Genomic DNA, 21,470 nt, shown 5'->3' with positions numbered 1-21,470 from the left:
CAACTAAACCAACACTTAGGTTTGATCAACTAAACCAACAGTTAGGTTTGATCAAGTAAACCAACAGTTAGGTTTGATCAAGTAAACCAACAGTTAGGTTTGATCAAGTATACCAACAGTTAGGTTTGATCAAGTAAACCAACAGTTAGGTTTGATCAAGTAAACCAACAGTTAGGTTTCAGGAAGGAAAGCCCTCATGTAAGCGTCTGATGAACCGGTCTCCCAGTTGAAAGTCCTGTTTGTTGGACTCATCCGCTGCCTGACCCCCAAACCCCCAAACCCCCAAACCCCCAAACCCGAACCCGTGTCACATGGATGCGTTTAAATATCCACAACGACAAAGGCTCCTCTGACTCCACACTGGCAGTACTTTGTGTCTCTGTGGAAAAGTAAAAGCTCCAAAGAGAGAGAGATGATTTCTATTTCAGCTCCAACGGGAAAAGAGCGACGGTCCCTTTCTGTTCGTGTCACGCAACATCTCGCAGAAAGCTCTGCGGTGTCAGCGTGAGACCAGCCGACGATGATCCGTCGGCCGCCGACATGGGAAATTATTTTTAGCTTGTTTGGCGTCTGTGCGTAAAGGGACGCGGCGGATTGTGGAGCGTTTAAACCTCCATTCGGCGTTTGTTTACTTTTGTTTATTTGTATTTTGCCTCTGATGTTTATTGAGGGTGGAAACGCCCTCTGTTTGAATCTCACAACTCGCGTGCGTGCGCATGTGTGTGTATGTGTGTTTTTAATGCGCACAAAGAATTAATCTGAATTAGCCACGTCAGTACTTTCAAAATAAAACGAAGCGAACTCATGGAACGCGTTGAGGCAATGACACGTGACGTCACAGCGCGACGGCACCGAGGCGGCAGCGGCTCTCGCGCGCACACAGACCCGCTGCGCGTTATGAATAATGAAAGAAAGACACAAAGTGACGTAAACAATGCGGCCCTCGTCCTCCCCGCGCGGGGCCGGGGGCGGGCACGCCGGCGCCGTGACGCGGCGCGTGACGTCGCGCAGCCGGGGATCTTTTTTTAATCCGGTGCCGCAGCAGCCGCGGCCGGTGAGCAGAGGAGGGGGCAGCGCGGTCGGACGGGAGTGGACCGCACGGGCTCGGGTTAGTCTGCACCGAAGGCCGACATAGATCTGACGGTAATATCAGGACCGGAACGAGCCGGCTGTTTGGTGAAGGCCAGACCCCCCTCCTCCTCCTCCTCTTCCTCCTCCTCCTCCCACTGCTCCTCTGTGTCTGCAGCCGGTCCACAGATGAAACGGACATTGTTTTCGTGATACACGTTCTGTGAGGCGCGCGTCGGCCTCGTGTGAAAGCCTCATCTCACGGATCCCTCGCGCCTCGTCGTCCCCGGTTCGCCCTTCAGCGACGTCGCCGCGCGTCCCCGCGCCCCCCCCCCGTCAGCCGCTGCGCATCGGCGAAATATGCAGGATGAGCCGGTGCGGCTGACAACCACGAAAATACCCGCGTCGAGCGAGGAGAGGGACAGCCCCGAGTCCGGCGCGCGGCCGAACCGAGCCGACGGCTCGCTCACGCCGGATTACAGCCGCCGCGGAGCTTTCCCCGGTTGCGCGCGACGCCGCCGTCCTTGCGCTGCGCAGTCCGCCCGTGACCTTCAGCCGCGCGGCCGGAAGAGGCGCCAGCAGCAGTCGTCGAGCCGGCGCACCGAGTCTTCCAGCGCCGCGGAGTCGCCCCCGACGCCCCGGGGACCCGTCAGCCACCTGCCGCGGAGGCGGCCCGACCGCCGCGGCTCCCCGGAGGCCGCGGCCGAACCCGATGCTGCGTCGCCTTCGCCCGCTCCCGTGAGTCCCGACGCGGTCCAGATGGACTCGTCCGTCGCCCACCAGATGAGTAACGGCACTGGCACCGCCGGCAACGTGCCGCCCGGAGGCCTCGGCGCCGCGTTCCCGAACCTCCCCGCCCAGGAGCTGCAGAGCGCCGGCTCGTCCCCCGGGTTCGGCGCGCCGTGGTCCGTCCACACCAGCTCCCCGCCCCCGCCCGCATCCAACTCCACCAACCACCACCAGGTGCACGCGAACGCCATCGACCAGGTGGGCAACGCGGACCCCGACAGCGGCTTCTACCCCGGCATCCCGCCCTCCGTCAACCCGGCCTTCTTCCAGAGCTTCTCCCCGGTGGCGGCTAATCCGTGCGCCGGGATTAACGCGCAGGGCTTCGGCGGTGCCTTCTCGCCGCAGATGAACGTGCCGCAGCAGGCGCAGAGTCGCCGGTCCCCGGTCAGCCCCCAGATGCACCCGCAGCAGGGCGCCTTCCTGCAGCAGAGGAACAACTACAACCAGCACCAGGTGAGCCGCTGCAGCACGCGACAGACCGCAGTCCCACGCGAGATGTCCCAAATAACAGGCCCAATAACGCGCACTCTTCGTGACCTCTTCGAATGAAGATGTGTCCCGGGGTCAGGGGTCAGCATCTGCGACGCTGCGCGTGTGTAGGTTTTGTCGTGACTGATCTGCAGACCAGGGGAGGGAGGATTGTGAGGGGGGGGGGGAGGAGGTGAAGAGGGGGGGGCACTGAATCCAGCTGTTGTTCTCAAGCTACCAGTGGGAAGCGGTCACATGGTCCCCGAACCATCTCTGTCTTGTGGTCCAGTCAGTAGGAACACAAAGGCTTCGGGGGTTTGTTGTCCTAAATGGATGCTCACAGGCGTGTGCGTGCGTGTGTGGGTGTGTGTGTGTGTGTGTGTGTGTGTGTGTGTGTGTGTGTTGGTGGACAGTTAAGAGTAGTATATAGCCTCTACTTTTGCGCGTGCATGTGACCTTTGACCTCAGTCACATGCCAGAGGGCGTGCAAGAGGGAACTTTTGGGGGGTAGGAGGGGTGGGGGGGTGGGCATGTGACCGCCGCCATTTTGACCGGAAAAATGCGTCATTGAACTTTTGGGGGGTAGGAGGGGTGTGGGGTGGGCATGTGACCGCCGCCATTTTTAAGTCATGCCCCGGAAATGCGTCATTTTACGAATGGATACGTAAACCATTTTTGACGATGATGTGCTTGGTTTTGATTGGAAATTTGCCATATCAGTGGGTGTTTTATGCGATGGGCGTTAGTTTTGACCGGAAACACGGGACTGTAGGAGGGGTTTCATCATATATATAGATGTGTTATTCACCTCCACCACCAACGCACTCATTTTGGCCTCATCCGCTGTTGCTGCTGCTGTTGCTGCTGTTGCTGGTTCCGCTACTATTGCTGTGCACACGGATTCTTTGCAAAATGCAGGCTGCATATTGCATGGAGCAGGCCGCAGAGACTGACATAGGTATGTCTACAGAAAATAGCCCATGCTATACAGATGTAGATGCTTCCCAGAGCCGGAAAAAGCGTGAGGGATGTCTTTCTAGAGAGCCGGCTGTAGAGCTAGAGCTGGAGGGTGTTTATGGGTACGTGTATAATGTTAAATACTATGATGGTACGGTCACTATGATTTCTAGAATCAAGGCCCAAGACAAGCTAGGAGGGGGTGTTGGTGAAACAGTTGATGATGAGGCTGCTGTGGGGGGTCGACATGGGTGTATGTCTGTAAAAGATTGGCAGCAGTTTCGATCAATTGTCTGCATAGATCTTGAACAATCAGGTTTTCTAGAATCTCTATACTCTGTTCAGTGGTATAGTACAACAGGGCCTAAAATACACCATCTCATGGCAGATCGGTACAACAGACGCCCTGACGATTTCATTTTTTTAAACGTTTGTGAAGACAGAGAGTATGTGGTAGCTCAAAGAGGCCGCCGAGGATGGAGAGAGCATCCGTACCCTCTTACCATTGAAGAGTTTAATATATGGTTCCCCCTCGTGTTCTTTGTTCAGTGGTGTGACTGGCCCGCTCTGCAAAAAGTGTTTAGTCAGATTGACAAATCTATCCAGAGAGACAGCGTCAGTAAGGCTTACGGGGCTGTTAGAAAACGTCTTGTTTACGACAATACACCGAGCGGTGTGCAACCTGGTATATCTACTACCATGTGTAGACCGAAAATAATTCACCCCTCAATCATCTAAAAGAATGACAGGTGGGTTATGCTAATGTTGTGTGTATATATATATATATATATATATATATATATATATGTATATATATATTTCTGTCACTGATGTTAATTCATGCAGAATCATAAAAAAAAGAAAAACATTTTTTGTTTAGTCTCTGAAATCTCAGGGACCCAGGGGGGATGGACCCCGCCCACTTCTCCTTCACCTCCAGCTCTGATGGTTCACACCCCGCCTCAGACTCCGCCTCCCGGACCGACGGCCACACAAGAAAAAGAAGAAGAAAAGAAGCTCTGTGAACCTCACGAGGTGTTTAAGGATACTGCACGGTTCCTAGAATACCTTAGAATCGGGGTGCTACATCTGTTGAACAAGGTCTGGGTTAAATATAATATAGAGATCTGCTACGGCTGTCAAACAAATAATCCCAGTCAGAAAAACCATCCGTGTTTATATCCATGTGACTGGTTCTACGAACTACACTTTGATCCGCTGATGAAAAGGCTCTGGAATGACAACTTCATATCAGCCATCCTCCTGTTTATGGATATGAATGACCTTCAGGTCGATGCAGACCGCATCCAGGGGGGTGCGGAAGTACTTCTTGACGAGCTGAAATCTGGAGGCAATGCGGCTGAAAGTATCCAGAAAATGTATGATACACTGATCGGGGAAGATGAACTCAAAATGAACCAACTGAAAAAGCTTGGCAGGTTGTGGGGAGAAGTATCAAACCCGTATGAAGCATGGGAGGTACCCGATGATGATGATGATGATGATGATGATGATGATGCGACAGACATTGATGCGTAAAAACAATCTAACATGCTAAAAACAAAAACAAAATGAAATCGAAAATGAATGAAGTTCTTGAGTGTTTTTATAACTGAAAATGTATTTTTGCTTTTGCAGTGGGGCGAAATACTACTATACTATCAATCTGCTTGTCACATGTTGTACAAGAGAAATAAAATATGTTGTAACGAATGAACTGTCGGGCATTTATACTTTGGTATTATCATGGAAGGGACTCTACAGAAGATTTATCTAGACCCAGCCCATCCGGGAGGGTTAGGCAGTGTGTCTAAACTTCGCAATGCGGTTGGAGAATGTACCGGGGTGACGCCGTCACTATCTAGTGTTAACGAATACCTACTAGCGCAAGACGTGTACACATTACACGCCAAGGCAGCCGTACATTTCCCGAGGAATAGGGTTTTGGTCAGCGGCATTGACAAACAGTTTCAGGCTGATCTAGTTGATATGGGTGAATATGCTGAGGAAAATGATACTGTGCGGTATTTACTGACGTGTATCGATGTATTTTCCAAATATGCGTGGGTTAGATGTCTTTCTAACAAATCGGGCCTCACAGTCACAAAAGCCTTTAAAGACATTCTGAGTGACGGACGCATACCTGTGAAACTTCAAACAGATGAAGGTACAGAGTTTTATAACAAACACTTTCAGCGGTTAATGTCACAGTATAAAATTACGCATTTTTCAACATCGAACGAGACCAAGGCCAGCGTGGTGGAGCGCTTTAACAGGACTTTTAAAACCCGCATGTGGAGATATTTAACATCCGTTAATTCACGAAGATATGTGGATGTAGTACAGGAGCTTGTCGAGGCCTATAATAACTCACGCCACAGGTCCATAAAGATGCAGCCATCAGCAGTCAATAAAGACAATGAGAAGACGGTCTTCATCCAACTGTACAAGTTGTACCCTCAGAAGCCAGTATGCTTTAAATTTAACAAGGGCGACACCGTGAGAATATCAAAACTCCGCGGGGGATTTAGGAAGGGTTATAAACAAACATTCACCGATGAGCATTTTACAATATCAAGGTGTATAGCCAGAGATTCTCCGGTTTATAAACTAACTGATTGTGCAGGGGAATTGTTGAAAGGTACGTTTTACGAACCGGAGTTACAAAAAGTAATTATAGGTAAAAACAAGATGTTTAAAATAGAAAAAATTATGGATAGAAAAATCTCCAGAGGCAAGAAGCAGGTCTTTGTGAAATGGTTGGGATGGCCCGAGAAGTTTAACTCCTGGGTCTCAGAAAAAGACATAACGGATGCTTGATAAAAGACACATGCATGCATCTTGAGAGTTCACTCTTAAACCGGCCACCATAGGACACGGCACGATGACCCAGAATGGTTTTTATGTTACACTACCTAGTAACGCGTCTGCTCAGGTTTATCCTAAAAATCAGATATGGAACTACAGGACAAAATTAGCCAAGGCCATTGTTCTGAGCGAACCACATGAGGTGGGGTTGGTAGAATTCCAGTATCCAAGAGTGTGGTACAGTTTTCCGAAAACAGATGCGGTTGTAAAAGTGTACAATGGTAAAAATAGGGTTAAATCGGCCTTTACTATGGACATTGGGGTTTATGAGTCTATACAGGCTATTGTTAAAGCGTTTAATGCTCGAATCAGCACTAACACGCAGCTGGAGGGGGTATCTATGCATTATAGTAGTGTTAAAAACCGCGTATACTTTCTGGGGTCAACAGAGGATTCAACTATAACCTTTGTAGGACGGCTCGCGACAATATTGGGGTTTAAAGATGGGGAGGCTTTTCCCCTACCGACCACTGACAGATCCCACATCACCCCCTATCCCGCCGATATACATGCAGGTTGTTACACATTTTACATATATAGCGATATTGTCGACTATCAATTAGTGGGGGACAGCCATGTACCTCTTCTAAGATGTATAAATGTGGCTGCCGAACAACGACGCATACCCACTCTGACTTACGACAGGCCGCAATACACATCTCTCTCCAAAAACGTTATTGATGATATTGAGATATCCATAAAAAACGATCAGAACGGATACATACCCTTTTTATACGGAAAGGTCATAGCGAAGCTACATTTCAGACCTATAAAACAGCGTTTCTGAAAAGAAGAAAACAAGTGGAAGATGAGGAATAGCCACTACACACACGACGACGGCCGATATATGGCATATTATATGAACCAAGCCGGCGGAGAACTACCGGGATTTATAGGATCTCAGACACAATATGGCAATGGTTTGGGGGGTATATTTCGGGGGCTGCTCAGGATGGCCCTTCCTCTTTTAAAACGGGGGTTCAGCCTGGCTAAACCACATTTGAAAACAGCCGCTACTAACATCATCGGAGACGTTGTATCAAATATAGCCAAAGGACCGTTCTCTGGGGCTCAACAACAACCAGAGCAGCAGCAGGGTCACGGCATGCTAATACACACCCGCAGGGCTTTGAAAAGACCCCCCACAGGCAGGGGCGGTGCGGGGCCAGGGACCAAAAAATGTAAAAGGGATGGTAGGAACAAGGCGGGAGTCAAAAAGAAATCTGGCACAGCCCGAAGAGGTTCTCAGATAAAACGCGCCCGGATTTTGGCTAAAGACATATTTTAGAGGTAGAAACTATGGCGCTCATCCATAATCAGTCGGCGGAGTGTGTAAAGTCTGAACTGGATCTCTTTACTGTTCCTTATACACAAACGTCCATAGAGAAATATTCCTTCATCGAGATCCCGCCAGTCTCATCCATTACAGACAGAGGCCCTTTGGAGTTTCATATTTCGGCCAGCGGTGAAGATTACCTGGATCTGAACGATACCTTTCTGTATATGCGTGTAAAGATAACTAATGCGGATGGGTCCAATTTAGCAGCCGATGCTGATGTCGGCTTCATAAATTACCCTGGATGTACCTTATTCTCCCAGGTTGATATCATGCTAGGGGACAGGCTCATTTCACAATCTTCAAACACCTACCCATACCGAGGCATAATCGAATGTTTGCTTAATTACGGGAAAGACACCCTGGAGACGCAGTTTAGTACAGCTCTGTTTAGTAAAGACACCGCGCAGCATATGGACGAGACGTCTATTAAAGGGGACAACGAGGGGCTGGCCGCGCGAGGAGGACACACCGTTGAAAGCCGTATAGTGGAGTTAATTGTACCAATACATGCCGATTTGTTTTTTCAAGAGAAGCTGTTGCTTAACGGCGTTGATATTTCCTTGAAATTTATACGGTCAAAAGACGAATTCTCTCTGATGGCGGCTGCAGCGGCTCAATACAAGGTCAAGATAGTCGCCGCTAGTGTATTTGTAAAAAAGGTCTCCGTAGCTCCGACGGTCCGACTGGCGCACAGCAGGGCTCTTCAACACACAAACGCCAAGTATGCCATCGACAGAGTAGCGCTGAAAACATTCTCCATTCCGGCGGGGACCCGAGTCTGCAACCAGGAGAATCTATTCATGGGACAGATCCCTAAGTTTATTGTTTTAGGGTTTGTTGACAACGAAGGATACACGGGTAGTTATACACGGAATCCCTTTAATTTCCAACACTATGACACCGAGTTTTTAAGCATTTACGCTGATGGCCACGCATATCCAGCGAGACCGCTACAGCCACTCTTCCAGAGCGGCCAGTACGTGAGAGAATATTACCACCTGATTCAAACAACAGGTCGACATTTAAAAGACAGATCGCTGGCTGTAACACGGAGTGACTTTGGTCACGGTTACTCGCTGTTCTGTTTTAATCTGGAGCCTGACGACGGGCAGTCGGGGAACGTGTCACTAATCAAGACGGGGAATGTGCGCCTGGAGGTCCGCTTCAGAACGGCCCTTCCTCGTACCATAAATATCATATGTTATTCTGTTTTTGACTCCGTTATCGAGATATCAAACCAACGACAAGTCTTGGTGGATAACTTTTAAACACCATGAACACCATAGAGTTGACGAGTATTGTTCGAAAACGGGTTGTTAGGGGGGTCGATTTTATGGGCGTGTTAGCGTGTGACCAGCTGCCTATGAAGGCTTTGCGCAAGTATCCGGTGATGACTATTGTAAATACGCACCCGTCCAGCAGCCCCGGAGAGCATTGGTTGGCGATTTATATCACAAAATACAAGCATGGCTTTTTCTTTGACAGTTTTGGAAACCCTCCTGATTATGAACAGTTTCCAAAAGAAATAGTTAATTTTCTCAATTATAACTGTACGACTATGTCTTATTCTAGGAAACAGGTTCAAAATAATTTTACTACAACCTGTGGCCAACATTGTGTGTTTTTTCTATGTTATATACAAAAAGGCTGGTCTTATTCACGAGTTTTAACTTTGTACGGACCTAATCTAGTCAATAATGATGCGATGGTCTGTCGTTTTGTTAACAAAATCCAACCCTCAGGGTGTTGTGAGGATGCTTTTACGTGTGTACAATGTGTGATCTAATGATAAACTATCCTGTGACGTTTTATGAATAAAATATATAAAGACAACTTTCAGCAGTGAACACCAATTTTATTTTCCATCCACAAAGAACAGACTAACAGATAATACAAAAGCATTACAAACACTTGTGTAAAGTTAAAAACAAAATAATAATAATACAAAATAAAATAAAAATAATATGCATCCAGTACAAGCTTAAAAATAAAAAAGACATGTGTCACACAGTAATAGCCAAACAAATCTTAAAAATCTTCCCACGAATCATCACTCCTAAAAAATTTGGTCTTTAGGGATTTAGGTGTCTTAAAGGGGGTGCTGTCTATAGATCGGCTGGTCCTAGTTTTTGTTTTGAATGACCCCGAAACATTAAAACCCCCGTCATAAACTGCATCACCACCCTTATATTCAGCAATAGACCTCCTAACCTGCGTGTTGGGGATAGCGGATAGGGGAATATTTAAATCAGCTAGCGTTTTTAAAAATATCTTCCAACCGATAGGTCTAGATTCGTCTAAAACATTATACGAGGACGTGACACTTTTCACCAGATCATACAGATGGGTGCCTTTGATCGTTTGATTGTTGACAACGATCTCCCCTCGGTCTGTCCAGGATATGTCGTTTTTTGCGTGGTTCAAAGCATCCAAAATATATTCGGCATGTTTTTTACTTTTTTTAGGTATGTGCCTGATCACATTGCCTAAAATCACATCTTTTCCTGGTACGTCATCTGCTGAAACGACAGGATTTGAGCCCGTGTCACTTTCACCGGAGGGTAGTGGTAAAGGCAACGCCCCCTTCTCACGCTCTCCCTGTCTCACCACAGCCAAGTATCTTTGTAAAATAACGGAATATTTTTTGGCTTTTTCGTACATGTCTGTATCAGGTTGATTCAACACGTCAATCATAGCTCTATCAAGCTCATTTTGCACCGCCTGTCTTATAGACTCTCGTTGATCCTGCTGCTTATAATGAGGCTGCTGCTTTACTAGGCCAAGCTGATGCTGGGGGACCAGAAACATTTTTTGGGTGTGCTCCATTTTTAGCCCCTCCTATTGACAAGACTAATTATAAACGGAATAGCAGCCCCTAATAACGGTAATAAAAAGCCCCCCGACTGGTTGAGGGTCTTTTTCTTCTTGGTCCGTTTAACTTTTTTATCCGCCACCAGCCGGATAATCTTCTTCTTCTTCTTTAAGAGGGCGAATTGTTTGTCGGTCAAAGGAATGTTACCTCTCAATACATTGAGTGCGATCTCACACAGAGAGTCGATAAAATCCGTGCTGGCGTTATTAACAATGACACGTCGCACACGAGGCGTAGATTTATATATCAACTCCAACAATGACAAATTCCTCTGCATGCGTGATGACATTTTAGCGTTATTAACGCCTGTTTGTTTTTTTGGGGATATACACAACCTGTTGGTCCGATAGCAAAGCCGTTCTGAGTCTTAAATGTTCGGGGGTCAACGCTTTATAATCTATGAGAAGATAGCCATATGATTGTTGGGTCGCATCGTTAAAGGCCTCTAAAAAATATTTAGTATTACCCGGAAACATCTGTCTGGCCAGTAGTGTGATTTGATATTTATCCCTAGGGTTTTTAAACAGAATGAGATAGTTGGTGTTTAAACTAATAGTGCGACTAGATTTACCCTGAATAAATAAATTTTGTACTAAATATATACAGCTGAGATTTCTATGATGTACATATTTGGTAAAAACATTTTGAACTTCTATATTATTCCCGGCATCATTCATTAAATCGTCTATAATGAGTAGATTGTTTTTGGCAGGAGGTAGTAAAACATCATCGCACAGAGACTCTGGTAAGCCCTCTACAAAGTTAATGTCTCTGGTTTTAAGCAGTTGATCATATAAAGGCTGCCAGCATGAATAAATGTAGACGACATTGTCAATACGATGTGAAATAACCCTCTCAGCATTTGCAATAATATCCTTGACAAAAAAAGTCTTTCCACAGTTTGAAGGCCCACTCACTACCAAACTAAAGGGGTGTTGTAGTCGTGCATCAAATCCCTGATCGCTGTTAGTATCCATAAGGAAGGGTCGTATAGTCAGACAACACCCTCCGCTTATTGTACACCACTCTGACTTGCTTAAAAACTGTCTCGTTTTTAAGATGGAACTTCTTTTTATCACGCCTGATAGTTTCAGACACTGTGGTCAAAGTGTGTGTGTTGTGATTGGTTACATAAGCCTGTACGAGGCCAATCAGTGACTGGGGGGTGACGACGGAGGCGTTTCTAGCGTTTAATGTGACGCCTTTACATTTGACAGCTGTTTTACCCTGTACCGTGTTATAGGCATAGCATTTGGGTCCTCCTGATACAAACTCTGTGATGTAGTCTTCACTAGGCAGCTCGCATATGTCTCCGCTGTTTAACTCATCAGTCAGGTCACCAAGATATGCCCCCAGGGGCGGCACCCAGTCGCTCCCTCTCGATGTAAAGACAATGCTGTCTGTGTCACAGTACAAGACCCTCTCCTGCAGTTTGTCTAACAAGTCGTAGAGCATCAATCTGGCATGGGCAGTTGTCAGGGCTCCTATAAAGACGTTTACGTCTTTTATACGGGAACCGCGGGCGTCTGCATGTCGCCACTGTACCAAAGCCACGTCATCTGAGATAAAACAGAATTGTCGCACATCAAAGTGGTCACTAAACATCAATTGTGTGAACCGAGCCGGATCTGTGATCAGCTCGCATGCAGGCATATTATTGCGCATACTAAAACGGCCCCACAAAGAGTTTAGGAGGAGTTTGTTGCAGCTTCTCATGGCTTTGTTGACCCTGATTTTGTCAGGGTTTAATTGAATGCCTTCCTTTTCAAAATAGTCTTTGACATATTTCTCCTTGTCGTCGGGGGTTTTAACATGGCCAGGGTAGCCTGACGCTTCCTGTTTACACTTCATGAATGTCTTCACATACCCGCTGAACAATGTGTCTGTTTTGTTGGGGAAATGCCAAACTTCATCAATGGACACAAGCCTGTATCCCTTTTCCACAGCCTTCAGCAGTTCAATTGACACCCAGACCCCCGCCAGCAGTCTGTCTCTGTCTCCGTGAGTGCACTCGCCACTCTGATTCAAATCCTCAGCACATTTGCCACACAATGGGAACATGAGTTTGTCATGACATCTGTAAGGTAGGACCGGGTGAAACAGCCCTCTGGGCGGTAGCACTGTGCACTTTATGAGTCCAAAATACTTGTCAATAGACTCAAAATCCTTCAGGATAACCTGAGGATGTCCAACTGGATACTGCTTTTTAGCCTGAACCGTCGGATAAAGACTGGTGAAGTCGTAGTACCTGATTTTTTCATCAGCACCGATCTTGTGGTACAGCTTCATAGCGTTTGTACGTCCCCCAAAGAGGGCCTTTCTAGGCTCTAGACGCTCACGCTTTTTGTAAGTAACCATAAAAGCCTGTACAGCCCCGCTCGTCCGTTTTAACGACGACCACTCACACTCCCACATCACTACAACTCGCAGCCCGTGTTGTTTTTGTAGAGAATATATTTTGTCCATGAACACCCTGTATTGTCTACCGTAGGTGATTTTTGTAACAGGGTTCATGTCGCTCTGGACGTGGCATTTGACACATCCGTGGAAAAAACATCCCGCAAATTCATAGCAAGTGTTTGTTACAGAGTTATAGCCATCCACATAGAACGGCTCAAAAATCTGTTCACCGTGATTGAGAGCATGTTTAATCTCAATATTCTCTGTGAGGGCCACATATTCAAGCCATTGCATCGATACATCAGAATACGTCTTATTCTGAGCAGTGTATGCCCCCTCAAACGTTAGAGCAACTGTGTCCTTTGGGAGAAACAGGGTTTTGAACACCCCCATGCAGCTCGATGCTAGGGTGGTAAATGAGAAGGGGTCAAGTTCCGTGCACTCTATGAATGTCTCACGATAGATGCTGCAGGCTTTTCGCAACACTTCTACATCGTTAACACAGTAGCGTCCGATTTCTTTTTGGAAGTCAAATGTTCCTCCTGAAACGGTATTATACCATTCCATGAATCTCGCTTTATCGCTATCACTCATATCGTCAAAGCCGTAGTAGGACGGATCAGGATATTTACCGACATAATACTCATGCTCCCGGGTGTTGAACTTGTGGGGAAAATAGCCTTTCTCGACATCACTGAACCCTAGGGCAGCGGGGGTTTTTGACAATCGCATGGGAAGGAAACTGAATGAGTCAATCCATCTCTGCCGGTATGACCTGTCATACATCAGTATCACCCGACTCCCTCTCATGGTGACTTGCGGAGTGATCTTTTGTTTGACAAAATATTCCAACAGAATATAGTTGTCAAAGCCGGATGCGTTGTGGGCGATAAACGTGTAGCCTTTGTATCTAGGTCTTCTGTAATACTTCACAAAGGTGTCCACACAATTCAAAGTACTGAAACAAAACTTTTTTCCCTCTAAATCCATAGCACATACATAATTTGCCTCGTGTTTTCCGTTATGAAACCTTGTCTCAAAGTCAAATACTATGTAGGTTGTTTGCGGCTCTTTCTTTTCAAGAGGCTGAATAAAACACTCATGTTTATCATTGCTCTCCAACTGTTGCTCACCACAGTGGACGCAGACTTTTGGCGCGCATTTGTGCGCTTTTTGTCCTGCTTTGTATGTTTTTCCACATGCCTCACAGTATTTCATAGCATCACAGGGGATGAGGGCATGGACGCTTTCTGGCCGCCTGTGCTGATCAAAACAATATTTCGACTTACATATGCGTTTACAATCACCGCATTTCTGTGTTTTACCCAGCTGTGTACGACACTCTAATGTAAAACACACATTACACAGCTGTTCACAGCTGTGGTATAATCGATGTTCATAGGCTTGGTAGCAATACTGACATACTTGTTTTGCCCCAAAAAAGCCTTGCTGGTTTTCAATCAGGTGATAATGGTCATTGTGTAGATATAACCAGACTGTCCGGGGATGAGGCGCATCGTGGGTTTGGAAACACTGAAGTCGTTTACGACCTGCTGCTGCATGGTGGAAGATTATGATTTTCACACCCAGATGTCTTTCGAAAGCATCTACATCGGAGAATGAGACCTTGTGCATTGGTCCAAAACCCAACGATCTATGTAGTTGAGTTGCAAATCTCACTTTATCTTGCAGGGACATGTCTGGATGATTAAAATGTGCTAAACAGAGCGAAAAGCACAGGTTATTATCAGTATTGTCAGGGGTGTGCAGAAACCGACCCTTCTTTGATAATATCACATCATATGGGACATTTGCTAATTTTAGATAACCCCCACCGTTTCTGTTTTTAGCTACGGTGATCACTAATTCCAATTCATCATCCGTTATAGTCTCATCATTGCTCTGTATCACTTGTGCAATTTGCTCCATAAACAAGTCAGAGTTGTACGACTCGTTTACGCGTAGAACAGCTTGTATGTCACTAGCCAATGAAGGTCCCCGTAACAAAACGTTCAGCACACTACCAGCCGGAGAGGCCTCTACAGCTCTATCAATTACACCCGCCACTATTTCTCTGACCATGTAGGGGATTTGCTCGAGGTCAGTAAGATCCACGTTTCTGAAATCAACCCCTTGTCTAAGCTCAAATGCATTGAATGAAGGCATCTCTCTCATGGTGACTGTCCTTCCCTCTATGCCTGAGGAGGTCTCACCCCCCCTCATTATCTCCCCTCCTCCTGTTAGTGTATCATCATGCCCCCCTTCTGTTCGGGCCTGCTCCCATGACCCTCCCTCATGACCCTCAGCAGAACCCCCAACACCCTGTTCATGCTCCACATCTCCATTTGCCCCCATCTGATTCAGCCGGTCGTCACATATTTCTGCCAACACACACCCCCCAGCCCCTGCATCATTGTCTGTGTACACAAGTGGGCCGTCTGCATGATCCAACACGTGGCTATTTGCGCCTGTGGTATTAAACCCTGGGTCTAGGACACTGACCAAGTCTGCATAGCCGCTATCTAGATACGATGAATGTTGTTCCGTATAATGAATTCTGTCAACATCATGAAAAGCTTCGGCAGGGTATGCAGCAGCAGCAGCAGCAGCAGCAGCAGCATCAACGCGCGATCTCTCCACCAGTGCACGTAGGCTTTTAAGCTGTTTCTCTGTATTCTGTAACAGGACCCTATACCCATCATCATTATTATTATGGTTATCCCCTGATCGATGTATATCACCCGTGCCCCTCTTCAAAAATTTTCTGGGGGGAGGCATACTACACGTCTGTATTGTTTATTTAGACACCACCCCTTATAGACACCATGCCTAGTAGATCACCTTGGATAAAATTTATTTGTAAGTAGAGCTATGATAGCTTCACTGGATGCATTCTGAGCTATCAGGTATTGTTTTATGGAACAGCCGTTGGCGTCCTGTGTTTGTCTAGCCTCCTCTTGTTTCTTACATAGATCGGTTACTATCTCTTTTAATGCGGTGTTGGAACGCCGCAGTTCACTGATTTCATTTATCAACTCTACATATAAGGGGTTAGCTGTGTCCCTCGGGTGCACAATCACCACCGTGGGTTCTGTGGGTATACCTGCTCTGTTTTGTTGAAATGGGGTTACACACTCTGCCGATGTTGCTCCTATTGTAGTACTCTCTTCTTCATAGTCACAGACCGCCTGCAGCATTTCCTCGTCAGTCAAACATTCTGGATAGTACCATGTGTCCTTTGTTGGTGTAGACCGGTCAATCTGCACCCTGCTGTACAAGCATACATGGTCAAAACATGTTATAAAACAAATGTCTATATATATATATATATATATGGATGATGTCACATACCTTGTAGAAGGTCTCTCAGACTGGACACCCGTATGTACTTTTTTTTTTTTCACTGGGGGAGCATAGAATTATAAAATCATTTGAATGATTCGTCAAATAATAAATATATAGAAAGCTTATATCATACTGTCATTTTCCCTACCTGTGCCAGCTCCCTGGTTGGGGCACGTAGTCGTTGTTGGTAGACAACTGAGTGCAGCAATCTCCTTTTCCAGTTTTTCAAGACTCCCATGTATAGGATGCGCGCTGTCATCTATTTCTAAAAGGTATAAATACCTATTAAAAAAATATATATAAATATATAAAAACAAATATGAATCACTCGACATAGTACAATCTTTAAAGCTTTTTATTTTTATTTTTTAATTTATACCAATGTATGTGTGTATATATATATATATATATATATATATGGAAATGGCTTAAATGTGAGGATGCACCAGTCTGCCAGGGTGTCAAGAAGTGAACCGTGGCTGTATCTATATAGTAAGGATCCTGTTTTTCACACACCAGGGTCTCAGTGGGGGTGGGGGTTCATATGTTGATTAAAACTAAACAAACTGCTCACTGTTTACCACATAAGGACTCTGTTTTTCTCCATCCCTGTGGGGCTCTCAAGCTATTTAGGGTTTAGCACCGTTTGGGTGCTGAGTGACATTATGCGACCCTAAGTCGACACGCTTGTTCCTCGTTAAAAACTGTATGTTTTCCTGAGGGTTTTTCCTCTGTTAGGTTACAATGTGTGTCCTGTTGGCTAAGAAGAAGATAGCCCCCTAATTCATGCATTAAGCTGTTATTTTTGAATCTGAACAGAAGCACCAGTGTCTCACTGGTTTGTGGTGGGACCTCTCATACCATTGAAGAGAAGCAGAAGAAGACGTTTGGGGGTTGGCCCCCGGCTTGTGTACTGTGTCACATAATGCTACACTAAGTCGGCATATGTGCTCCTCGTTAAACCTTAAGATGTATGTTTTGCTGAGGGCTTTCCTCTGTTAGGTTACAAATTGTGTTCTATTGGCTAAGAAGATAGCCCCCTAGTTCATGCATTAAGCTGATATTGGTGAATCTGAACAGAAGAACCAATGTCTCACTGGTTTGTGGCGGGGCCTCTCATACCTTTGAATAGAAGAAGAAGAAGACGCCACTGGGACCACACTGGGATAGGCCTCTGCTGTTTCACTAAGAATCCTGGAGCGTGAACCATTCCAAAAGGAAAGTTCGATCGAGGCGCCAAATAACACATCTATATATATGATGAAACCCCTCCTACAGTCCCGTGTTTCCGGTCAAAACTAACGCCCATCGCATAAAACACCCACTGATATGGCAAATTTCCAATCAAAACCAAGCACATCATCGTCAAAAATGGTTTACGTATCCATTCGTAAAATGACGCATTTCCGGGGCATGACTTAAAAATGGCGGCGGTCACATGCCCACCCCACACCCCTCCTACCCCCCAAAAGTTCAATGACGCATTTTTCCGGTCAAAATGGCGGCGGTCACATGCCCACCCCCCCACCCCTCCTACCCCCCAAAAGTTCCCTCTTGCACGCCCTCTGGCATGTGACTGAGGTCAAAGGTCACATGCACGCGCAAAAGTAGAGGCTATATACTACTGTTAAGGGACCCAGAACCCGCATCAAGGGCCCACGCGACTGTTCAAGTTTCACTGCGTCCGGGCTCAGTGTGTTTGTAGCCTTCAGCCTCAGGTTTCTCATGTGACGTGCACATCGTGTGTGTGTGTGTGTGTGTGTGTGTGTGTGTGTGTGTGTGTGTGTGTGTGTGGGTGCTTTAAAAGTGGAGATGTTATTACACTAGTTATTACTATTCAATTATTCGTCTATGATAAACTGATTACAGTTTTTTAAAATGTTCTCGTCTTTGGCTTTTAGAAACAGATCAGCGTGTTTGTTCTTTTAAAGACCAACAACGAATCTCTCAATCGAGGAAAGTAACCAACAAAGAATAAAGATCTGGTCCAAAAGGTCCATTCATGGTGTCGCTGTTCTTCTGACCTTTGACCTCTTTGCCTCAATCAGATCTTTGATGAGCGGAACAGTGTCTCTCGGCGGCGTGGCGGCGCTCGGGTAACTTGGTATTAGTCCTAAAGCCCTAAATCTTCTTATCTACAGGAGCAGATCAGGCTGTGGATGAGCGGGGGGGGCAAAAAGATGCACTTCTAACCCTTTGCACTCTCTCTCTCCGCGTGTTTTCAGCCCATGGGGAAGCAGCAGTCTCCGTGGGGGGGTCACCAGGGGAACGGCTGGGGCTCCGGCGGGATGTCCTGGGGCCGGGACCACCGCAGGGGGAGCGGCGTGGGCGGACCCGGCTCGGGGGGGCACCACGTCTCGCCCCTGAAGAAGGCCTTCTCCAGCAACATCATCGCCCCGCCCAAGTTCCCACGCTCCGCCGGCTCGCTGGGGCCCAAGTCCTGGATGGAGGAGAACCTGTTTCGCACCGACGGCAACAGCAACACCTTGTTGCCCCTGCAGGTAGATGCTCGGGGGGAGTGGGGGTAGGGGTGGTAAGGGGGGGGCGGCTTTGGGGCACAATGGGTTTGTTTGTTTGTGGCAGAAATCCGCCGCTCTGGAGGTGGGAAACAAGCAGACGCAGTCACTTGAATTAGCGATTGGACAAAGGGAAATGATGAAGAGGTGTGTGTCTGTGTGTGTGTGTGTGTGTGTGTGTGTGTTTGTTGTGTTTGTGTGTTTCAGTTCAGATCCCTTGAGAATTGTTTTTTACGAGTGGAGGAAGTGAAAGAAAAAGGCTTATTCAGACCCACATAACGGTGTTGATGGGAATCACCATGAGAGGGGCCACAGTGTGCAGCGCTGGGGGGGGGGCAGGTTTTTACTAAAGGTGTAACAAAAGGGGGGGTTACGGACTAAGCTCCGCCCACTTGGGATATTTCATGAGGAAGTTTCTCTGGTCGAGGACATTTGTGTTGCTTTTTATCAGCATTTGAATGAATGAAGCTTAATTTATATGTAATTGTATGTATGTAATATTTATATGGGTTTATATGTTCCAGCTCTCATAGGAGCAGAAAGACATACAGGGGAAATAGTCAGAGGCTGTTTTGTGAAAGGCTTTATTGTATTTATTGTCTCTTTTACCGTATTTTCCGCACTCCAAGGCGCACTTAAAAGACTTTAATTTTCTCAAAAAAACCACAGTGCGCCTTATGATCCGGAGCGCCTTATATATATGGATCAATTGGTTAATCGCTTGATCCATACTGGTTGTACACGGCGCTCAAGGCGCTCTGACAAACCAAGCCAAAGCTCGGTCTGCGACGGCGAGACGCTGAGCGGCGCTCGAGCGCGTGAGATATGGAGCTTGTTTCAGGGCGCCGGCGGAGAAACAAAGCTGGAGTTTATTGAACGGAGAGCGAGAGGCAGGGGGAGAGTGTGAGGGGGAGACAGAGAGCGAGGGGAACGGTCATTTTCCACTGTGGAGAAGAGGGAAGAAGTAGCGGGTAAAAAGGGCCGCGCGGCAGCTAGCCGGCCGTTACGCTAGCTTGTTTGCTGCCGGGTAACCCCTCCGGTTTTTATCTCACAGCCGACACTCGCCGGGGTTCAGACTGCCTGAATAGTATCCAAACCTGTAAGGGAAACTTGGCTAGCAAGGCTAATACAATTAGCACCGCTGAGTCACTCGATGGAGACGCGCCAGGGGTGGATACGGCGAACGATGGTGATGACATTGGAAATGAGCCCGTTTTAGGTTCACAGAGGGTCAAAGCACCGCCGTTGAAGGCGCGCCGCATAGTGCGTAATTTGACGAGTTATAACTAACTTCGAGGTGAAAAATCTCTTCTGAGATGGTTGTAAAAGTTACACGCATGCAATAAAAACAACACGGTACACGGCACATACAACAACCAATACAGACACGACTCAAACAGTGTGTTGTTGGAACCTTTGTTAGTGTTTGTTTAAAACGGGCCGGCGGGATTCAGACCCATAATAGAATGAACTCATGACTCAGAACATTCTTGCTATTTGTGGGCTTAGGATGGTACTTCTTGGTGCTTCTTGGTACTTCTTGGTGCTTCTTGGTACTTCTTGGTGCTTCTTGGTACTTCTTGGTGCTTCTTGGTACTTCTTGGTGCTTCTTGGTACTTCTTGGTACTTCTTGGTACTTCTTGGTGCTTCTTGGTACTTCTTGGTGCTTCTTGGTACTTCTTGGTATTTCTTGGTGCTTCTTGGTACTTCTTGGTGCTTCTTGGTACTTCTTGGTGCTTCTTTGTGCTTCTTGGTGCTTCTTGGTACTTCTTGGTATTTCTTGGTATTTCTTGGTATTTCTTGGTACTTCTTGGTATTTCTGGGTGCTTCTTGGTATTTCTTGGTACTTCTTGGTACTTCTTGGTACTTCTTGGTACTTCTTGGTATTTCTTGATAAAAAGAGTCCGTATCACAAGCAGTTTCTAAGGATCCTCGTTGATGATTTAAAAGTAACGTCTCTGCTTACAATTCTCACAAAAATTACGTTTTGATGAGTTGCTCCAAGAAAATAATTCCCTTTCTCCGACTCATTCGGACCAGAACGAGTACAGCACCTAAACAATGGAGTCACCACGGCAGCAGCGAGGCTTCCTCCTGCAGGAAACAGGCCCGACTCCGCCGAGCGCTCATTTCCATAAACAGTGTCGGGAAGGAATGTTTCAGATTCCAACACTTTTCCTTCCTTCTTTCCTTCTTTCCTTCCTGCCTTCCTTCCTTTCCTCTTAATGTTTGTCGATCGGCGTCACCAGACGTCAGACGGAGGAAAGAAGGAGTCTGTTTTCAGTGTGTTCAGCGACATGGACCACGTGTACACACATGTGTTTCTATATATATATATATTTTGTTGAGTTTTAAATATTAACCCCTCAGTAAAGTTATTACAGTTATATTGTCTGGTTTTCAAATGCAGCCTCGATTCATGACGACGTTTCTCAGCTTTTTGGATTCCCGCAATTTTTTTTAATTCCAGGTTGCACATGTGGATTGTTTATTTATTTACCTTTATTCTTATAAGTAGTTTATTTTTACAACAATGCCAGAGAGGCATCAAACAGGAGCAAGTTGACAAAATAAAACGTCTCAAACTCGCGTCGCAGTATTCACCGTGAATGAAGCGAGTCTTTTCCTCCATCGGAGACGTGAGAGGAGATAAGTTGGCTTCTTGTTGACCTTTGCCCTCTCGTCGCCAGCCTATTCGAGGAGACCCGACGATGAGCTCATCATCTCGTTCTCCGCTCCTCCCCGGCCTTTGGTTTCCATTCTCTCTGGGAACAAGTCCAGGGTCCCCCGAGCCGCCGCCCCCCCGAAGTGTACGGAAAGAATGTTAATCCAAGCGCGAGCCGCTCGC

General features: G+C 46.6%; 1 protein-coding gene and 2 long non-coding RNA genes across 3 annotated transcripts in view; 2 read left to right on the top strand and 1 right to left on the bottom strand.

Annotated features, from left to right (window-relative positions):
* The first annotated feature begins 958 nt into the window (after positions 1-958).
* The window catches only part of cpeb2 (cytoplasmic polyadenylation element binding protein 2), a 29,223-nt gene continuing 8,711 nt past the window's right edge, over positions 959-21,470 (top strand). The window contains exons 1-2 of the mRNA XM_040184402.2: positions 959-2,310; positions 18,332-18,607. Of these exons, the coding sequence (XP_040040336.2) occupies positions 1,429-2,310; positions 18,332-18,607 (1,158 nt within the window). The 5' untranslated portion in view covers positions 959-1,428. The remainder of the gene's footprint in view (positions 2,311-18,331; positions 18,608-21,470) is intronic.
* Positions 2,958-4,995, top strand: LOC144411497 (uncharacterized). Its single transcript, XR_013468685.1, has 2 exons — positions 2,958-3,283; positions 4,163-4,995. It is a non-coding gene; the product is annotated as an uncharacterized LOC144411497 (long non-coding RNA).
* LOC144411496 (uncharacterized) lies at positions 15,078-16,431 on the bottom strand. Its single transcript, XR_013468684.1, has 3 exons — positions 16,255-16,431; positions 16,113-16,164; positions 15,078-16,031 (listed from the first exon to the last, which is right to left on the bottom strand). It is a non-coding gene; the product is annotated as an uncharacterized LOC144411496 (long non-coding RNA).

This window comes from Gasterosteus aculeatus, chromosome 8 (assembly GCF_964276395.1).
Source record: "Gasterosteus aculeatus chromosome 8, fGasAcu3.hap1.1, whole genome shotgun sequence".
Classification (NCBI taxonomy): domain Eukaryota; kingdom Metazoa; phylum Chordata; class Actinopteri; order Perciformes; family Gasterosteidae; genus Gasterosteus; species Gasterosteus aculeatus.
This window is presented reverse-complemented; position numbering and strand designations above follow the sequence as displayed.